The sequence below is a fragment of the Fusarium musae genome, chromosome 8 (genome assembly GCF_019915245.1).
Source record: "Fusarium musae strain F31 chromosome 8, whole genome shotgun sequence".
Classification (NCBI taxonomy): domain Eukaryota; kingdom Fungi; phylum Ascomycota; class Sordariomycetes; order Hypocreales; family Nectriaceae; genus Fusarium; species Fusarium musae.
The window spans coordinates 2,164,599-2,183,892 of NC_058394.1; the positions used below are offsets into that span (position 1 = coordinate 2,164,599).

At 47.1% G+C, this 19,294-nt stretch overlaps 7 protein-coding genes and 1 non-coding gene across 8 annotated transcripts; 5 read left to right on the forward strand and 3 right to left on the reverse strand.

Annotated features, from left to right (window-relative positions):
• Positions 1-3,530: 3,530 nt before the first annotated feature.
• On the reverse strand, positions 3,531-4,833 carry J7337_010965 (uncharacterized protein; the record flags this gene model as incomplete). The annotated part of the gene is made up of 2 exons (XM_044828522.1): positions 3,531-4,261; positions 4,347-4,833. The coding sequence occupies 2 exons, from the start codon at positions 4,831-4,833 to the stop codon at positions 3,531-3,533; spliced, it is 1,218 nt and encodes a 405-aa protein (XP_044677076.1).
• Positions 4,834-5,385: 552 nt separating this feature from the next.
• Positions 5,386-5,467, reverse strand: J7337_010966. The gene has a single exon. It is a non-coding gene; the product is annotated as a tRNA-Gly (tRNA).
• A 1,511-nt stretch (positions 5,468-6,978) lies between these two features.
• On the forward strand, positions 6,979-7,466 carry J7337_010967 (uncharacterized protein; the record flags this gene model as incomplete). Its single annotated transcript, XM_044828523.1, has 2 exons — positions 6,979-7,374; positions 7,452-7,466. The coding sequence occupies 2 exons, from the start codon at positions 6,979-6,981 to the stop codon at positions 7,464-7,466; spliced, it is 411 nt and encodes a 136-aa protein (XP_044677077.1).
• Positions 7,467-9,640: 2,174 nt separating this feature from the next.
• J7337_010968 (uncharacterized protein) lies at positions 9,641-11,213 on the reverse strand (the record flags this gene model as incomplete). Its single annotated transcript, XM_044828524.1, has 3 exons — positions 9,641-10,790; positions 10,842-10,945; positions 10,992-11,213. The coding sequence occupies 3 exons, from the start codon at positions 11,211-11,213 to the stop codon at positions 9,641-9,643; spliced, it is 1,476 nt and encodes a 491-aa protein (XP_044677078.1).
• Positions 11,214-12,873: 1,660 nt separating this feature from the next.
• Positions 12,874-13,359, forward strand: J7337_010969 (uncharacterized protein; the record flags this gene model as incomplete). Its single annotated transcript, XM_044828525.1, has 1 exon — positions 12,874-13,359. The coding sequence occupies one exon, from the start codon at positions 12,874-12,876 to the stop codon at positions 13,357-13,359; it is 486 nt and encodes a 161-aa protein (XP_044677079.1).
• Positions 13,360-14,265: 906 nt separating this feature from the next.
• On the forward strand, positions 14,266-14,826 carry J7337_010970 (uncharacterized protein; the record flags this gene model as incomplete). The annotated part of the gene is made up of 1 exon (XM_044828526.1): positions 14,266-14,826. The coding sequence occupies one exon, from the start codon at positions 14,266-14,268 to the stop codon at positions 14,824-14,826; it is 561 nt and encodes a 186-aa protein (XP_044677080.1).
• A 1,158-nt stretch (positions 14,827-15,984) lies between these two features.
• On the forward strand, positions 15,985-16,232 carry J7337_010971 (uncharacterized protein; the record flags this gene model as incomplete). Its single annotated transcript, XM_044828527.1, has 2 exons — positions 15,985-16,119; positions 16,158-16,232. 2 exons carry the CDS (start codon positions 15,985-15,987, stop codon positions 16,230-16,232), a joined length of 210 nt encoding a protein of 69 aa, XP_044677081.1.
• Positions 16,233-16,986: 754 nt separating this feature from the next.
• Positions 16,987-18,171, forward strand: J7337_010972 (uncharacterized protein; the record flags this gene model as incomplete). Its single annotated transcript, XM_044828528.1, has 3 exons — positions 16,987-17,158; positions 17,248-17,542; positions 17,601-18,171. 3 exons carry the CDS (start codon positions 16,987-16,989, stop codon positions 18,169-18,171), a joined length of 1,038 nt encoding a protein of 345 aa, XP_044677082.1.
• Between the last annotated feature and the right edge of the window lie 1,123 nt (positions 18,172-19,294).

Consider the following 19,294-nt stretch of genomic DNA (forward strand, 5'->3'; position numbering starts at 1 on the left):
CCCACAACTTAGACATTAATACCATAATAACTGACTAATAGCTACAGCAAAATGCTAATATTATTAAAACCTAAAAGATAACTTATTTTCCTGCTATTACAGGCTATAAGAAGCTCTAGTATATCTCCTAAGATAACTAAATATAAGATAATAATAGAGTAATATAGCAGTATATATACCTAAATAAAAGCTTATCTATATAGTATATTTAGATAAATTCTAGTAGTAGTATATTAATAGAATTCCCCTTAACCTTAATAATATTAGGGATTACTAATAGACTCTTAGGAAAGAGGATAGCTTTAAGGCTATTAAAGATAAAAAAGATAAAATTTTTAAGGCTATTAAGTTTAAAGAATAGAAAAGGCTTTTAAATAACCTTATTTAGCAGTTAGCTATTTTTAGTATATATACTCTTACTTATACTATTTAAAGACTTCCTTAAGAGGTTAAGAAAGCTATTAAGTAAAAGAGGGAGGCGCTAAAAGCCCTTCTTAATAACAAGGCTAGATATAAGAAGACTATAAAGTTAATTAGAAGAAGAAACTAGGAGTAGATTAAGTCCCTGATTGAGGTGTAGAAGGCGATTTGCTAAGAGGAACTTCCAGGTATGGCACGAAGCTATTAGAATTGTTAAGAAATACTGATGTATAAGAAAAGCTTGACCTGAAGAAAGTTTCGTGATAATATGTATGTCGGTGCCATTGGGGACGAAGGTTGGACTGGAGAAGGTTCGGGGCAATCAGAAGGTGGTGGCGGTATTAAGTTTATAAGTCAGTCATAAGGTTAGAAAATACACTTCGGTTTTAACACAATGGACATGGCGCAAAATTGTTGCCGCGCCTCCTCCTGATTTACACCAAGATGCTAGGCAACAGGATAATTCTAAGGTCTAAAATAGAGATTTCAGGGTACTGGTAGAGAGATTGCATATGCTTCAAGGTTCTAGCACATGAAGGCTTACAATACTTCTATACTGCGGATTCGAGCTCGAGCTGATATACTTTTTTGCCTAACACAGGAACCAGCAAATTATCCCATGGAGCGGTTACTCGTTCATTCTCTCTTAAAGAGATCCTCAAGAACTCTTCTCTGATAACACAACTCGCTCCGGTTTGACACTACCCTCGGTACGCTCCTTGCTTTGTACCGTCTGGGGCGGGGCCGTAGCCTTTTCCTGACTCAGACATACCGGCTTGGTATCATGACCACTGACTGGAGCTTGTACTGCCCCAGATCCATTACATGCAGAAGATTCCTGCTTGAGACTCAGGGCTCCGACACTAGAATCAGGTGGCTCGCTCGGCCTATAATATTTGTTATCCAAAATTCCGTCATTCTATGTATTGTGGTCCTGAGGATCCTCGACATGCTTCCCAGCTTATACTCATCAAAACTGTAGCCGCTATTATCTGGGTGCATGTTGAAGCTAATATAGTTAAGAATCCCCTCAGTGTCTAATCGCTTTTCTTGGTAAGGGCGTACTGGCTTTTCTGCCATGTTCAGGACAGTAATTGCGTTTTGAATCAGTGTTAACGATGCCTTCTATGGGGGGATACCTTCAATACGACAAATATACCTCATTGCTAAAGTCCAGGACAAAGTAAGCTAGAGTTAATTACTCAGATGGATTTTGTGTTCAAAGACCAAGAAGTAAGATCTTCTCTTATCTCCTGGCAAGCTATCGTGTCTGCCGGGAAAGGCCTGTTGATGAGCACCAGGGTCATACAGGCTGGTAACCCAATATGACAACTGTTTAAAGATTTTTTACATTAATAATTTGCTTAAAAATAAGGGCGTCTACTAAAATAGTAAGGGGGCTGTTCACTAGCAGGTGGTCAATGGAGTGACGCGGGGCGGAGAAGACTGGGGCTGTGCTACCCTGTAAGATATACGTATGAACTGGCATTTTCTTGCTTCTTGAATTCTAGAAACTCATAGGTTGTCGCAGTCTCATCGCAATACTGTATCACTTTAGTTGAGGAAAGTATTAACCTCTGTGCTGATAAATAAGAACTTGCAATAAATTCGTATCCACTCCATACTCTCCGGTCATTCGGGAATACAGCATTTTTGATGGGTACCATAACATACTCATAGGATTTCTTTGGAAAGTAGCATAGCAATTGAAGCATGAGTGAAATCACATATGACCACCAGATTCCTAGTCATTGAGACTGACTTGTATATACAGTTTATCTACTCTCTAAACCAACATTCAATCCATAGATATTTACCCACCATCGTCCCTCATAAAATTACATCCATCTATTTCTCGTTGCCTCATTCGTGTACTTTACTGCCGATAACGAGTGTATAATGAAACAAATCCCCAAACTCCTTCAGCGTCATACGCCTACTCCATGTATCCAGAGCCAGAAGGGTCATCGATTCCTTCTTCATGTCTTAGGCAGATTATCGTCAGGAGCATTTCTTGGTCGCAGAGACTTTTCAACTCACCGTTTGTAGTGCCTTTCTAGTAGATCCTTGCGATGGAAACGTCTTTGACATACAGGGCATTCGAACTGGGGTTCTTGGTGTGAAGACTGATGTCGCCTTTTAAGTGTGAGCATACTGTCTTCGTCTCGAGTGTAAGTGTAGAAGTTGTACCTCAAATGCTCAGCTCGAGTGTAGACCTTGGTTTGTTAGCAGGTAAGCTACCGCTCGTAGTCATTGACGCACCTTTTGACATTCGGAACACACGTGGACTGGCTTTCCCTTCTTCGCTTTTGAGACTTTGCCAGTTGGCGTGCTCTGAAAATCGTCTTCGTAATTATCCATTGAAACTAGGTAGAGCGCTTGCAAAACGAACGAACTAAAAGCATGCAAAACACGAGGAGCTAAAAAGGACCGATGCGGCTGCGATGAATCGCCACCAGATACCCGAGCGCCAGCGCATACATATTTAAGAGACGGAATTCCCATGGCTTCCGTGAAAAGAGCTGACTTCTCCAGCGGGCTTCGTAAGTCCTGTCTAACATGAGCCACTCGCTGAGTAGTCAGAACGAGGCTTGCTCGGTGGCGTGGACGAATCCCAACTCCTCAATCCGTCGATCACAAAAATAGACTCGGACTCTGACCAATCGCCATGTCGAAGCGCCTCACAACCCTTGTGACGAATGCGAATTCTCAGCCTTGGACAGGGGTTCGTGTGGGGGCTTGCTGACATCATCGCTTCGGGGGGCGCGGAACAGATTTCGATACCGGGGATGACGTGGAGTCCGAATATAACTGATTAGATAAGATAAATGGCCTGAATTGGTTTGGAATCAACTGATACTTTTCTTGTTTTGAGGAACTTCGGAATGCGTGGATGGTGACGGAGGTGTCCGAGGGTCCCGTGGTGGCTGGGTATATCGATATATGCCAAGGTGATAAGAGTCACAACGTTTCACCGCCTCAAAGTCTGTACAACGCTTCGGACAATGCCAATTCACCGATCCTCAACTGACCAGATAGGCTTATTAATCCTTTTCTATGGTCGTTTTCTAACGCAAGCATACATCTCATGTAGGCAAAGTCTTATGCTCTTACGACTTCTTGGTCTTGTTGTAGGCTGGCAAAGCCCAATCCTTCACCCATCCCGATTCCAAAATTTGCTGCGCCTGAGGTCGATTCTTAGGCTTCCATGCAAGCATTTGTCTTAATATGTCCAATAGCGCAGCCGCCTCCTCCGAGTTGAGGGTTTCCATGCCCTCCGATTTTCTCGGCTCTTGTATCCATTGGGTGAATCGCCTGTCCCATGACCAGATATCCCGCTCGTTGCTGAGCGCCTGACCTTTAATATCAAACCAGTTTGAGCGCTTGTCCCATTTGTCCCACCATTCAGGCGGTGGAATCCCCTGCATGTGAACTTGTTGCGCAGTGATGTCGTCCTGGGGAGCGATGATGCCGTCGATGAGGGAGCGATGGGCAAACAACTCAAATATCAGACAGCTGAGGCTCCATATGTCTGATTCGAAGGTGAGAGGCTTTGTTGGCTCGAAATAAGACTCGGGAGGGCGGACAACAAGGGGTGCATTGGACTCGCATTTTGTCTTGTCTGCTGGCCGGAAGGCGACGCCAAAGTCACTCAGTAAGAGTTTGGCATCGCACAGGGAGATTTCATCACTCGGTAAGCCAAGCCAGACAGGGAGAACGGCATGAGAAGGCACGCCTGGTGGTAATGGTTCAACAGACCCGTCTAGACGAACAATTGGCTCTAGTATCGGAGCACCGAACTTTGCATACAGCTGGTCGATCGACAAGTTGTTGAGCGAGGCTGGAAGTCGTAGTAATAGGTTGCTCAAGTGGAGATCTTGCGATAGACTTTAGTAAATGGTTGAAGGAAGGCATCAGAAACTAACCTCCATGGGCATAGCCGCGCGAGTGAACATGGGCCACAGCTTTTATAACCTGAAAAGCCAGAGAACGGGCCACGTCTAGTTGGAAGAGACCTGAGTCAGACGCATCTTTTGTATCTATGAGGCTACATCGTGCAGGTGTCGTGACGAGACACAGGTGTGATCCGTTGGGCCCTTTGACAATGAAACTGTCAAGAACTTGCGGGATCATTGTTTCGTCTGTATCCGCCATTGCGAGCTTCGAGAGAATATCGACTTCATCTTTATCTGCGTCTGAAGTTCCAACCTTCACTGCAACGTAGGTGGATGAAGTTCGGTCGAGGGCAAGCCAGGAGGTTGAAAATGTACCATGTCCAAGTTTATGCACTATCTGGTAACGGTCATGATGCAGAGTATCGTTAATCTGAACAGGATGGTAGCCTCCAGGTCGATAATCTTCAAGTACCTCGACTTCTTCAATGTACTTATATTTGACACTTGGCGTAGACATAGCTTTATGGGATGTGTTGGAGTAAGGGCGATGAGTTACAGAAAACTGGGTATCAAATAAACGGAAGCGTGCCGGTAACACGTGTCGCGTAGAGGAAAAGAATGACACGTGGAGCTGGTTATGAGCGAAATATCGCTGAGTCTGTCGTGATTCTATAAGTGCACAGGCTTGTCAGTAATGGCGACCGACCAGGCTCCAGCTGATGCGCAGAAGATCTAACCACCAATCCCCTGATAAGTAGCGCTTATGGCTCTTCCTAGAGAACAAAATTTAAAGCCTCGCGGAATATCATAGTAGATGAAGTTGTGAGATGAACTTCGTTTGATCTGACGTTAATCCAGCATGTTTATTAAGCGTCAAAAGAATTAGTGGGTCACATGCCCCAAGACCGTTATGACGCCCTGTAAGTTTGCCCCGCCTCCCCTCGATCGATCAACCGGCAAAAGAAGGCAAAACTACTGAGGTTGCAGAGCATAATTGTATCATCCAAAACACCACAAAAATGGATCACATACAGCAAAAGAGAAACTCTCGAAGCTTCAGAGATGGTAATGCGTAATCAGGGAATCGAACCCTGGGCTCCCCGACGCTGCTCGAATGGCAACGAAGAATTTTACCACTAAACCAATTACGCTATTGGATGTTGTTGACAACAGAACTGCAATTGGAGCCCAGCCGTTTACAGCGAGGAGCACCAGCGCATGAAGGTTCGATAGCCTCTTTGTTGTTGGTTGGAGGAATGGCTCTAATCAGCATAGGGAGTTCGTGCCCAAGTTGAACAATTACCTTTGCTGTGGCGCTTTGCGAGGCCGAGTGTACATTCTCATTGATGCAAAGCTGTTCTCGGAGACCAATGTTCAGACCTCAAAATTGTTACCGTCAGCCTAGCATCGGCACACAAACGACTACCACCAACATGTTACCAGGCCCTAACCACTGCGACGGAGGTCCGCGAACGTCTTGTCATCCGGCGCATCACTTCGCAGAAAATGTCATGCCAGTCACGAGAAAGATTGCTCCCCGCGATGAGAATGATGAGGCTACTGCCATCCTTCCTGTTCAGCCACTTAAGTATGCTACGTACTGTAATTTCGCGGATGAGTTTTCGACTTGTTCTGGCTTTAGTGTGATGAGATTCACGACTACTTTGCCGACAGAGAGAGAGAGAAAGAGAGAGAGACTCACACTGCCATTAATCACATTTCCCTTGACAGAAGCCCCGCTCAGAGTGGACTCCTGTCAATACTGGCTGAAATGAACAGCCTATACTGCGATACCATTATGGCTATTGCTACATTGGGACAGACTTACACCAGCTATTCACGTTGAGGACGGAAATACAAAACTAAAGAGGCACATTATAAGTAATGTATCGCTTGACAGAAAGTAAGCCGACATTAAAGACCAATCGAGATAATCTGGATGACTGCATGAGGCTATGCCCTGGCTGAAAATCCTATATCGTAATTCCCCAGACACTAGGTGCATAAAATCCACTCCAGCTGATATCAGCCAATGCCCTACGCGAATAAGCTTACGGTGCAAGTTACTGTCTCGTAATGGGGCAGCAATACGATGTTTACGAGATTACTACCTTCTGCTTTCTATATTCACTGCACTTTTTTTCATTTCCTCCCTGTTTCCTCTTTTCGAGTCTTGAGTGAACTGTTGGGCGCCTCATTGGCTCTCGCTTCTGATCACGTGTTAGCCTTCGACGAATCTTCGTTGCCAGCGATGTCGATCGTCACTCCACTTTGAACGTTGGGCGCGGAGAAATTCCAAGATGATCAGTTTCATATATCGCGCGCCTAAACTCCAGCCCAATCTCTTGTTGATGACGGCGCAACCCGTGGATAGCGAAGCTGGTCATTGAAAGAACCTGGTCTGGCACCAGGATATCGAGTCTTAACCACCCTGCATCGTGTTCTGCCAAAGCCAATCGTGTTTCTTAGAGCTTTCAGGCTTCGGATGAACCCTCCAACTGGTTAGTCACCGCGCGGTATCGCAGCACTAGGAGACTGATAAGCGCAGTTGTTCGCCATGGTACAGCAAGTCGCTGTGGCATTGTATGACCGGGGTGACTATTCTCGCGGGGACAAGCGGCGAGTCTTTGGCTATGAGGCTTATCATTGGGGCATCATCATCATGCCCGATGGTCCCGAGGAACGAGATTATCACGCCTTCTCTGCTACCGATGTATCCGAGATCAATCCAGTTACTTTTCGCATGCACAACCCTACCATGACTTGGTGGCTCCGAGCCGAGGAAAATGTCAAGCCCGACGAAAACGTCAAACCACTTGGGTGTATTATTATTGGAGAAGTGCCAGAGGATGTCACGTTCACTCAACTAGACGACCTGTTTCACTCTATATCTCTACCGGTAAAGAACACGCATCCGCAGCAGAGCTGTGTGACTTGGATCGTGTATGCCGTACAGGCCCTTCAGGAGCAAGGTTGGGTAACGCAGTTTGATCTCGACGAGTTCAAAGACCGGGTCGTCTCTTACGCTGACGATAGGATGGAAGGGTCAAGCTCACAGGTCATATTCTATCAATCTTAGCAATGTTTATATGTCTTTTTATGATGCCAGTATACACTCTCCTTCCAGCCTTTCAGCTGGGTGTCTTGTAAGCCATTTCAGTGGGATATGAGACTTACTGCTATACAGCGGATGATATCTAAGTCATGATGCATGCGTCTCAATTCAAATTTGGCCTAGTATTGGCGGGCTGACGTTGCCTGCAAAGAAGTAAAGACTACCGTTGATGTTGAATGTCGCGGTGAATTCACCAGGCTGAGTAGATTGGATAGATCCCGGCGCAGAAGACATCTGTGAAAGAGTTAGAGACTTTTCGGTACTCAACAAGACATATTAGTGACTGACCTTCAATGCATGAATATAAAGGTCAAGTTTGATATGTTTGAGGATAAGGCTTGTTGTGCTGTTGGATGAGGAAAGGAGACAGTCTCTCGTGTAGAATGACCTCGATATAAATACTTGAAATCAAGAAACTTCCTCCGTTTCTCATGCTGTTCATAACGTAGAAGGCTGCTCAAGTCTGCCGCTTCTACAATACCTAAGAACTTCACCGGCTATCAACGTCAAAGCGATGAGACAAAATACGTATTCCAGACTATCCCCTAGTTTGGCGTCAGCTTTCAGCTCCTGGCTGATCTTTCCTGCATCAAAACAGATCCTTTGAGGCCAGGGAATTGATCAACACTAAAATCAAGTTTTTGAGGGCTTGGTTGAGGATGAGAGACCAACATTCCGGACGGCGTCCAATTGACGACACTTGGCGCTTCCAATAGTGTCCTGCATGTTTCATGTCGCTTGGCGCATCAGCTATAACATGTAGTCATGTAGGAGCACATGCAGGTTCAAATCCTTTGTCAATCATTTCCCTCTCTTGCTCGCCCTAGCTGATAGATAAACTGAATGTGTTTTTCCTTTGTAGTCTTCGTGATTTTACGTGCGCAATATGAGCATTTCGTCGAATCCGTCAGTGGTTGACAAGGAGTGGAGGTTTGTCGATCAAACGTTGAAGAAAAGAATACAGGCGCTTCAGTACACCTGGTAGTGGTTACCGGCCTATGGTCAACCCTAATTCTATGGACTACTGATGCTAGAGCGCTGTAGTACACGGGCCATCACAAGTAAGCTTCACCAATAATCTTCGCTCGCCTGAATCGCCAATGCCATGAGAAGATCATGAGTACTAGTTATGATACTGAGTGACTAAACCCCTTATATTAGGAAATGATACTCTCTGATTGAGAGTCGTCGTAGACTAATCTCTACCCACCATCCGCCGTCTATACTCGGGTCCCAAGGCAGCCTCATGAGGCCAACGTGCAAGGCAATGCAACGTCAACTCGCCCATCAACAAATCATGCGATATCTGTGCAAGTTGCTTCAGCTGGCTCAAAAAGCCAGGGTCATCAAACATACGGCCAGTGAAGAGATCCAATTCCATCTGAACCTTCTCGCTTATAAAATGCTTCCGTTCCCATTGGGTCTTGTAGACTAGTCGATGGGCCTCTTCTTGGTCTAACGGCACTATATAGACAAAGGTAGAGCAGGGCCAATTGAACAAAGTTAAGTGGATTTTGATACGGCCATCGTGAGTGTTTCGAACTTCCATAGTGTTCCCATCCCAGTCATTTGGAAACTGGGGAGATGGTGGGCGGCTTGGGTTCTGCTCATCGCGGTCGTGGGGATAATGCTCCATTATTGACGAGTTATTATGACGGAGACTTATGTGGGATGCAGGAAGTTGTGGTGAGATCTTTGGCCAGCAGAATGTAGTCGGTGCGAGATATTTACTGGAGAACATGCTCGCCCTGATTCGACTTTTATAGGTTGGTCCACTGCAGTGATGCAGTGATGCCGGGTTGGCTTGCGCGCATCAGCCGTCGTTCAATGCTGTAGTAAACCATGTTTCACGGACTACATCGCCTCCATGAGACGTATTGAGCCATGCGTTCACAGTAGGCCCTCTAAAATTGAATACGAGGTTTAAACATAGGCGCACTCCATGGGCATCATGATTATTGGGTAGGTGAAGGTCACCCCTCAGGATAGAGGTCTTGACCGGCATCTACTAACCGAAGTTAGGTCGGTTGTGATTCTGGTTCACGGTGCGCATAGAGATAATTGTAATGAGATGGCATGTGATTGTTTATGACTCCATTGTGACAAACTGACGAAGGACCATTGAGACGGTTTGAATCGTTTCGACGAAAGACATGATTCACTAGTAGAGCATGTCTGATGTGAGTGAATTCCCATGCTAGGCCAGGCTCTAGTAAGCGTATCGTGTAGCGCTTGTGTTTCCTTCCCGGTCCAGCTTCTTGTTGGTCTTAACAAGCCAGATCTTCATAGCCCAGACGCCCGCAATACACATAGTCGCAAAGCCAGCATTGCTTGCCATTCCGATCAGATATCGCGGTCCGTCTGACTTGGGATACAGATACGCAGTGTAGATGTACGAAGCGTTGGCTATAACATTGACGATTGACAAGCTGACCGACTTCTTCTCAGCTGTCGAGCCAAGCGTTGCGGAAACCCAGCCAAGAATTATTGAGTTGACTGCATATGCACCACTGGCAAACAAGAAACAAGCGATGTACCGCGCAGGCGTATTGAGCGTAACACAAGAGATGATGTATCCGACGAGTGCCATTCCCATACAGGCGGTGATATGCCAAGCTCGCTCGTTGAATCGACCAGAAGACCATCCGGCGAGGTATCCAAAGAAACCAGAAACGAGGTAAGGGGGGCAAGTCAGAACCAGAGTGATGGTGCTGTTGAAGCCGAGGGAGCCGACAACAGTGGGGAAGAAGTTGTTGAAAGAACAAGCAGAAAGATGCATGTTCTGGATAAAGCAGAAGAGCCAGAGGCGGGGATCGCGGATGGCTTGGAAGAATCCAGCTCGGGCTCCCTTACTCTCCTCCAGGCCAACAGTATCGCGCAGCATTCGATCGTGTGCAAGTTGTCGTTCTTCTTTGGTCAACCATCGAGTCGTCAAGGGACTGTCTCCCAGGGTGAAGATTCCGATGATGCCGACTATAAAGGTCAAGACACCTTCGATGATGAAGAGCCACTGCCAGCCCTTGAGTCCGTGGTGTCCATCGATGGTGCCGAAAGTGGCTGCCGCAATCAAGCCGGAGAAGGACGTTGCAAAGATGTTGCCTGAGTATAAAATCGATAGTCGCATAGCAATCTCTTTTCGCGTATAGAAGATTGCCAGTAGGTAAAGGGCCCCAGGATAAAAGGGGGCTTCAGCGACACCAAGGAAGAATCGAACGACGACGAGACCTTTGTAGTCTTTGACGAGAGCGGTGCAAGCTGACACGATGGCCCAGCCCATCATGCAGATTGACATGTACAGCGAGGGACGGACGCGTTTCGAGGAGATGAGCATGTTGGATGGGATCTGCATGAGTAAGTAACTTATCGAAGGTTAGCATCCTCGCAACGAAAGGGGAAGACATTCATCATACCCGACGAAAAGAATCGAGATACATGTGTTGTACTGTGTTCCTTTGAGGCCAAGATGATCTTCAAGACCGTTCAATCGCGCCTGGGCAATAGCATTTCGATCAAGCTACCAACATCAGCACAGTCTCCCCAACAATCAGGACTAAACTCACGTAGTTGAGGAAGTACATTGCCCAAAGAGTAGGCATGATGCGAAAGTCCAATTTGCGAACAAGACGAATCTCAGCTGGATCCGTCTTCTTCACCGCGCCAGAGTAATCTGCCTCTGGGTCAATAAGGACACCAGGCTTCTCAGCTCCATCGGCAACTGACATTTCGACAAAATTGTCTTCAGGCTTTTGCTCGATGCTTCCACGCTTGGGATAGGCAGTCATGATGAATGGTCAAGAGGTTGTAGAGATGAGTTGATTCTGAGGAGGCCAAGAATTGAGCGAGTGATCTGGCATGTTATATATCTTGAGTCTCGTGGCTAGGGGGAGAACTTCTCTATGGGGGGTTTTCCTGGGGCCCCGGATTCCCCCAGATCAACATTTGCTAGATCCAGTCCAGACCTTGACGCCTCATACTCTCGTGGTTTAGTGGCGGAGGAAGAAAAGACCGATGTTGAAGTGCGGGGGAGCAGCATGGCTGTTGAAGGTGCATGTTGATGATGGGGTTGAGACGCTTGCAATTACTGGATGCGGTTTAAAGGCTTTGGAGAACCTCCTTTGGGGTCTTCGGAGCGAAAAGTGACTTTATGTGAGATGCTGTTGCCAAGATCATGATATGATATTGGCTTGCAATTGAGCGCCTTGAAGCTTCATCATGCCCCCTTCAATTTTCCTTCTGCAGCATAAAGCGCCATCATACAGGCCTCTACGCTATTGTCTCGGCTTTCACGCGACCAGGACATAAAACTTTTGAGTGCTCGTCTTAAAGGGCTGCCTGCTAATTCCTATTTGGGCTTGAATATTGTCATGATGCGGCTGAGGATACTAGGATACTTGTCACGATTATCAATCGATATTTGTAGACAGAGCTGGAGGCTCTGGAATTGACTAATGATGGCCGTGGGTTGACTTGACCTGTCGGAGGAACAAATGTCCACGGAGGTTTAATCATCCGTTCCTCGAAGAATGACTCTTGCGATAGTAGTTGCCGACAAAGCTTACTGGCCACTTTTCGCAAGAATAATGGCATCTGTATATCGAAGCGATTGATCTCAGTAAGACGGTTTATATCACTACAGTGCTGAGCATTAGTGACGACTCATCACGCACTCACTTGGTACAGCCCAGCCATGCGTCCGAGTAAAGGCGATTGTCTAATGCGAAGAAAGCAATACCTATCTATCAATTCACGTTGGCAACATAAAGCCCTGGCCTTTCTTTGCGCTATTTTTCTTGTCTCTCTAATTCATTGCATCTTTTGATAAATATCATTGGTTTTGATGTTTGTATAGCAGCTCAAATATATGAACCACCCTACGCTCATTGAGAACGGTCCGTGCAACAACTTGCGCCTGGCCTAATCTGAAGTACTTTGCTTAGGACCACTATTGCTTGGTAACTCGAAGTCGTTTTGTTAGAAGACTAACACCATGCGCTCCCGATGCGACCGTTGATCAACGTTAGCAAGCTCCAACCAAATGCATTTCACGGGCTGTCAAAGCCTACAGCATCAAACAGCAGGAATTATTCGCAGCCTATTCATCTGAAAGTGATTTACTCAATTGCATGATCCTAGTATTACTATTATCATTGTCCAATTTTCTGCTGAATTTTGTCTTTGGATTGGACGCGCAGGGTTTTTTGCCAAAACTTCAAGCCTCATATCCAAGGCGCGAGTTTCTTCACGTCGAGACGTATTTTTTCCTACCAAAGCAAATCATCTATCTCGCAGGTAAGACTTCATCAACATGATTTGGGCCCCCGATTGACCTGTTGAATTAGCTGATGGCCGTTTGGTCTGTGGTAGTCATGGCTTGGTCGTTTGTGGACTCTGCTGCGCCGACTACAGTTTCATGGATGACGTACTTTACGAGGACCCAAGCGAATGGCCAGTGAGGCGTCCAGAAGATATGAAGACGACCTCGACCGCGCTTGCTCTCTAGATATCGATAGGCTAGACCCCATCCGCCGCATGGAAATGTGTATAGGCAGAGGAAAAGTCCTACCAACAGCCTTTGTACCGCCACAGTCGGCAACTCCCCAAAGCCTGTTTCCCGCAAGCATTGGACGCAAAGCTCACCCACCTGTGACACGATTTATTCGAGTGGACGATCCGAAGTCTTTTCTTATCTACACCGACGGTGCATGCCCTGGCAACGGACAAGCTGAACCTAAGGGAGGATGGGCTTTTGTCTTCGGGCCTCAAGAACGAAACACCACTTCGAGTGTAAACGAACGTCTGCAGGGTCCATTAGGCGATTATGCCAACCCAACCAGCAACAGAGCAGAGCTTCGAGCTACCATCGGCGCCCTTCGTTACAAGAACTGGGCAAGCGTAGGTTTCACTACTCTTTCTTGTCTTAGCGACTGATTCGGAATATGTCGTCAAAGGTGTAACAGAGTGGATCCAAGCATGGCTGTGCAGGGGCTGGAGAAAAAGTGGCGGAGCGGTTGTAAGCAATGTGGATATATGGCAGACGTTTCTCGGGGAGGTACAGAGTAGAGCGTTGGGATGAGTACGGTGTTAAGATTCAGCTTTGGAGGATTCCGCGGGAGTGGAACACTGAAGCCGATCCGTTGGCGAAGGAGGGTGCACAGCTTAACGAGGAGCTCACCTTTAAAGAGAGACTGGGTATCCCATAGCAAGAAAGGAGCGAGTAAGCTGGCGATGAAGAGCCGAACATGATCTGCCGAAGCAAATCGGGGTCTTGATCACGAGAAACGCTTCTCACCGGCTTCTAGCTTATCCGTCGAGAAGGTTTATTGGCCCTACGTTTCAAGTGCAAGCCGAATATGGAATAAGCTTTAGCTGTTAATATTAAATCACACCATTTTAATTAAGCTTACATAACGATATTTCTGGGCTGAAAAGCAATTCTGCTCAGCTTGACTCGCGCTATTGAGTTTGAGGTCCGTGATTCTACATTAGCGTAACGCCCATTCGGCATGTAAGCTATCTGAATGGTGGCAAGCCACAGGGGGAAAATGATGCGGAATTGCTTGCACTAAAATCACTGGTCTGTCAAATTCGATTCCGCAAATGTATTTCCCACTGCAGTCAAGCATCCCCGTTAGAGTGAACGCAGATGCATTTGGTGGAAATGAGACGTCTTCTCTGGGGAACATGATGGGACCATAAAAAGATAAAAAGATAAATAAAGACTGGATGGGACTTGACTGTACAACCAGACTCGTTCCTTTCGACCTTCATCAACCTCACTTTCTTCTTGTCTCCTTCAGTCACTCATTTAGTTGCTTAAAATCACTGGTCTTCACCATGGTCGCCACTCGTTTCTTCATGCTTTCTTTGGCCGCTGCCGTTGCTGTAGCTGGACCCTGCAAACCCCAAAGTTCATCAGTCATTTTCTCTGAAACAACTTTCACCACCGCCCTCCTCGAGTCCACTTCCGCCGCAGTGCCCGACGAGACCTCGACTTCCGAGCCAACAAGCACTGCTATCATTGAATCATCGGTAACCTCTGCCGCCGAAACTACAGTGACCACTGCTGTGACAACCTTCACATCGGCTGAGACTACCACCGAGGCAGCCACCGTTCCTTCAGTGGCTGCAGTACCTCCCCAGGGTATCACTTGTCCTGCGGCACACGGGCAGTGCGTTGGCGGTTTCAAGATCGAATGCGGTTACATCATGACCGGGGGTTTCAGTGTCCAGACGGGTTACTTATCGACTCTGGACGACTGTGCTGCTGCGTGTAATGCCAACTCCGGTTGTGCTGGCTTTTCTCACAACGGTGTCAGTTGCTACTTGGTCTCGTCCTCATATACAACTGCACCCGCAGACTGGATTACTGGCAAGAAGGAGGGTTGTGCTCAGTAGATGGATGGGTCTAATCGATCTGTCGTGCCGTCGCGGAATCGCGTTTACCAAGGTGCCATCAGTGGAGTTGAATAATGGGTTCTCATCAGTACCTTTCATGTATATATCTTGCAAAACCCGCTATATACCGAACAACTACATTACTATGGCCAATTCTTGGGCCGTTTATTTGCAATCGACCTTGATCACAATGTTGGGACAGTCCGCTCCCACTCATATCGCCTAACACTTGCAGCAAGAGCATGGATGCCGTTGACTTACATTTAGGGTCCCAGTTGAGATGACAATCTCAGGTACGTACTGGTTTTAGTAGAAAACATTCAAAGAAAAAAGAAGAACCGCCAGCGTAGGAATTCAATGCCTCCTTTCAGAGGTCAAGCACTATTATGTGGGTAGTTTAGCTATAACCGTTAATCTATCTCTTAGCAGCTACTTCTGAATGAGTCCGTGAGCTTGTCATAGTGAGACAGGACAGACCTACCTGAGAGACCGCCATTCACGAAATGCGATAGCAGCATACAGGCAATCTTTTGCTGAGACGTCGACTTTAGAGATGTTTGGCTATGAAACTTGATCCGAAGTTTGCTCTTGAGGTTGAGCGATGAAGATTGCTGATGATTTTGACCTGGCATATCTCGGCAGTGTTTACTGCTGGTTGGTGAAGCTTAGGTAGTGAGATCTCAGGCCATACGCAGCATTTGTGCATCGTTTTATGAGTTGAACAATAATCTGTGCATGATACGTTCTATTTTTATCTTCAGCTACCTAAGTATAAACATCACGCACGCCGATATTCGCCACGTTACGACCCGACTGTCTCTGGAGGAATATGCCCAACACGAATGGCCAATTGCGTTTCTCGTAGAGCCGCCGACGTTCCAGGGCTTGGGTTGAAAGAGGCGTCTTTGAGCAGCCTTGATTGGTTCTGCTCTGTAAGGCAATTGGTTCGCTGACTGCCTCACCTCGCACCCCAAAACCAACCCCGCTGCACCCCGAAATGCACCTCAAACCCATTAACCTCGATCTCACCCCAAATATCCAATCTTTCAAATAAGTCGATACTGCCAGATCAGATCAACATTTTAATACGAAACTTTACTATTACAAAAGTCTTTTTCTTTCACAACAAGGTTGGCAGAGTTTACCACGTCACCCCTCATGGCCGACTCCCAGCTTGGCCGCGATCAAGATGACGGTGGGGACCCGGAATGTCTGCAACAGACTCAGTCACGAAGAGGGCAACTACCCGCGGGACGCTGGCTCTGGACCGCTGATATGAGTATTGTTACACCCGTGGCTGACTCTAACAATCGTCAAGAAACACAGCACAGGCCTCGCAGAGCATGGGCGAGAGACGACCTGGGTATCCGCAGGCTCAAAGAGCATGCAGTGGACTCGAAGTATGAGACTTCTTCCGGAAATTACCTACCGAGATATCCTGCGCCGTTATTACCTAGAAAATGTGTCAACCACAATAGCCCATCGGACGTCTTGCCAAGGCCCCCTGCAAAAGCCACGAGGCCAAACGATTCCCTTCCAAGTCCAGCCCGTCCAGTCCCTGGGAGTGAGTCAAAGATGATGCGGCAACCAGAAACTCGACCAATTAGCCAGGATCAACTCGTGGCGGAGGTCAAAAGCATTTATGCCGGCCTGGTTATGGTTGAAACAAAATGCATCGAAGTCGACAAAGCCCAGTCCACCGAGGGATGTCTCAACCATGAAGAATGGCAGCAGCTTATTGCGTTTCATCGCTATCTATTACATGAGGATGATGATCCCTTCAACACCTCATCTTCAAAGACATCGCAGGATTACGAACTTGGAGCTCTCCTATCTGAAGTGTCGCTACGCTCACGGAGTTTCTGCCGCCTCAATAGCCGGTTGCTACCACTTTTGAAAGCTGCAAAGCGTACCCCTTCATGCGTACAATTTGTCGAGTTCATGACCCTGATTGGCACTCTCTCCGACATACTCAGAAGATACAGTTCCTTACTAGATTTCAAAGACACAATATTGACGGGTTTGTTTGATTTGATCACGTCAATCATCAGAAGGTTGAGCTCGAGATTCAGATCCGCATACGAGGAGCTGAAATGCAGGAACGCATCGACTCAGATAATATTTGAGTTTCCTAATAATATGCGGCATGTCTGTACGACAATGCCCTGGACCATATTGCCTGCACTGCTGGTACTATGGGGTGTTTGTTGGATGTTCATCCTCGGCCCTGGTGATCTTGAGCCTGAAAAGTTCAAAGCGCCTGTTCCGACGTTCTCACCAGCTCCAGCTGCCTATGACTTTTTTGACAACTCGGGCCAAGCGTACTACAATTGTAAGTTGTTCTGGCTGCTTCACTTAGGGACTTCTAACATTCAGCAGTTGGCCTGCAGAGCTTTTTTATGCCCGAAACTAGTACTACAGGCTTTGAGCACCCTTCTATCGACAGCCTCCCGTTCGACAACGATGGCGCCGGTGTTGATCCCATATACTTGGTTCAAGCTGCTCCTCAAGATCCAGTCTTTTTGTCTTTTGACGTGTTACCGAGGAACAGTGCAGGGATTACGGAAACGTCGTCGAAAGAAGAGCTCACTGAAGCGCTGCCAGCTGCTGTCACTCCAGATTCAATACTACAGTCCTACGGAGCCACGAGCAGCCAAGAGCCATTCAATGCAATGGTTAATGTTGCATCGGTTGATCAGGGAGTTCAAAATGCTGGGTACGTAATGAAAAACCTAGGTGGCGTCACATCAATTGCTAAACTCAAATGCAAGCAGTGGCCAGAAGAGCACATCTTCCTTTGTATGTCCGAAATGCCAGCAGACATTTGCAACATCCTTCACTCTCAACCGACATCAGAAAGAAGCGCACAAGGATGCAGCATCCAGCCCTGAACAGTCGTTTCCATGCCCGAACAGAGGCTGTAAGAGGTCAGAGGGAGGGACTCCCTTCCCACGTCTTTATAATCTGAGAAGACATCTTCGGATTTGCAACCACGATCCGAAGGCTTCGACCTCATCGGCCGAGTCGGACGGCACAGAAGAGCAGCCAGTGTCTCATCCAGTTTCAACACCAGCCTTACCTGCTGAGCTACAGCCTGCTGAGCCACTATCAGAGTGTTCATCAGGAGAGAGCAGCACTAGAAAAAGGTCGAGGTCTGAAAATGATGGGGAGGAAACCGGTGATGACTGGAGTGAGGAATCATTGCTGAGAGAGATGAAAAAGAAGCTCAAGCGAATGGCTCAAGAGGTCAAAGAGAAGGAAGATGCATATCTCCGGGCTCGGGAGGGGCTGGAATCCTTTCAAAAGACCATCCAAGTCATGGAAGACTCGCTCCGAAAGTCCTAGTCGGCGTTTGACTCATTGCCCCGAGAAGTTTAGGCTCCCAAAGTGATAGGATGAAAGATCAGATCAGATGGATTGTTTTTGTGAAAGATAACTACACATGCAGCGCTCACTAGACTAGACTAGGTAACAACTTACGGATATCTTAACGCTGTATATTCCCTCATTCGTTATTCGACATGTCAGACGATGGATCGACATACCGGCTTTGCATCTTGAACGTGGGATTGCCGCTGTCTATCTGTTAGCCGACCTCTGTCTGACAGAAAGCGTCAGACTGCCTCCACAAGATCCCATCGATCTGCCACTAAACCGAGTCTCAAGTATTTTGTCCACCGCTAGGCTTGGAAATCTCGTGGATCCCGCTTATCCACATGGCAGGCGAAGATTGCAGAAATGTGATATATCATCGGTCCAGTGGCCAAAATGAGCTTGCCTCGGCGTTACGACTGGGTACGACAACGCTACTGCAACTGACAACTTGGCAGCCAAATGCCGACTTTTCTGATCATGCAAGCTCGGCATGAAGCAAGGTGAACCAACAAAGTTCGTTGAAGGATGCATACAGTTCCGGTGGGAGTCGTAAACTTTGGAACCAACAACAAACATTAGCATTCAGTTCAGCCACATGTGCTTTCCGGAGCAGAACCGAGTTAATATAAAACTTGACCGCACGTGCGGGAGCGGACCGGAGGCTATCCGGAGCTAAACAACAAATCGCAGAAGAGCCACTAGCAGTTACAAAGTATTCGTAATACTCATGTACGCAGCACGCGCCAAACCGCAAAAGGACGGTCTGCAAGGTTACTGCCTGGATTTTCAGGGCACACTAGACAAGACCATGTTACTCTACAGCGGCGATGGGGATGGGGTTTGTGTCAAATCGTTGGTGAGTGATTTTATTTAGTTAGACGAGGGCGTACGATTGAGCCTATGCTTGATTGCTGCAACGCATGCGCATACCCACTTGTTCCCAGCAAGAGGGTCCTGAGTGCCTCTTGCAGGTGGTAGCCAGATAGATTGCGGGCATATTTTGCGGGCTTCCTTTGACAGCTGATTTAGTGGTGTAACATTAGATATGCCCACGTTGTTATCCGTGTACACGTCGCCTGGCATACCAATCTTA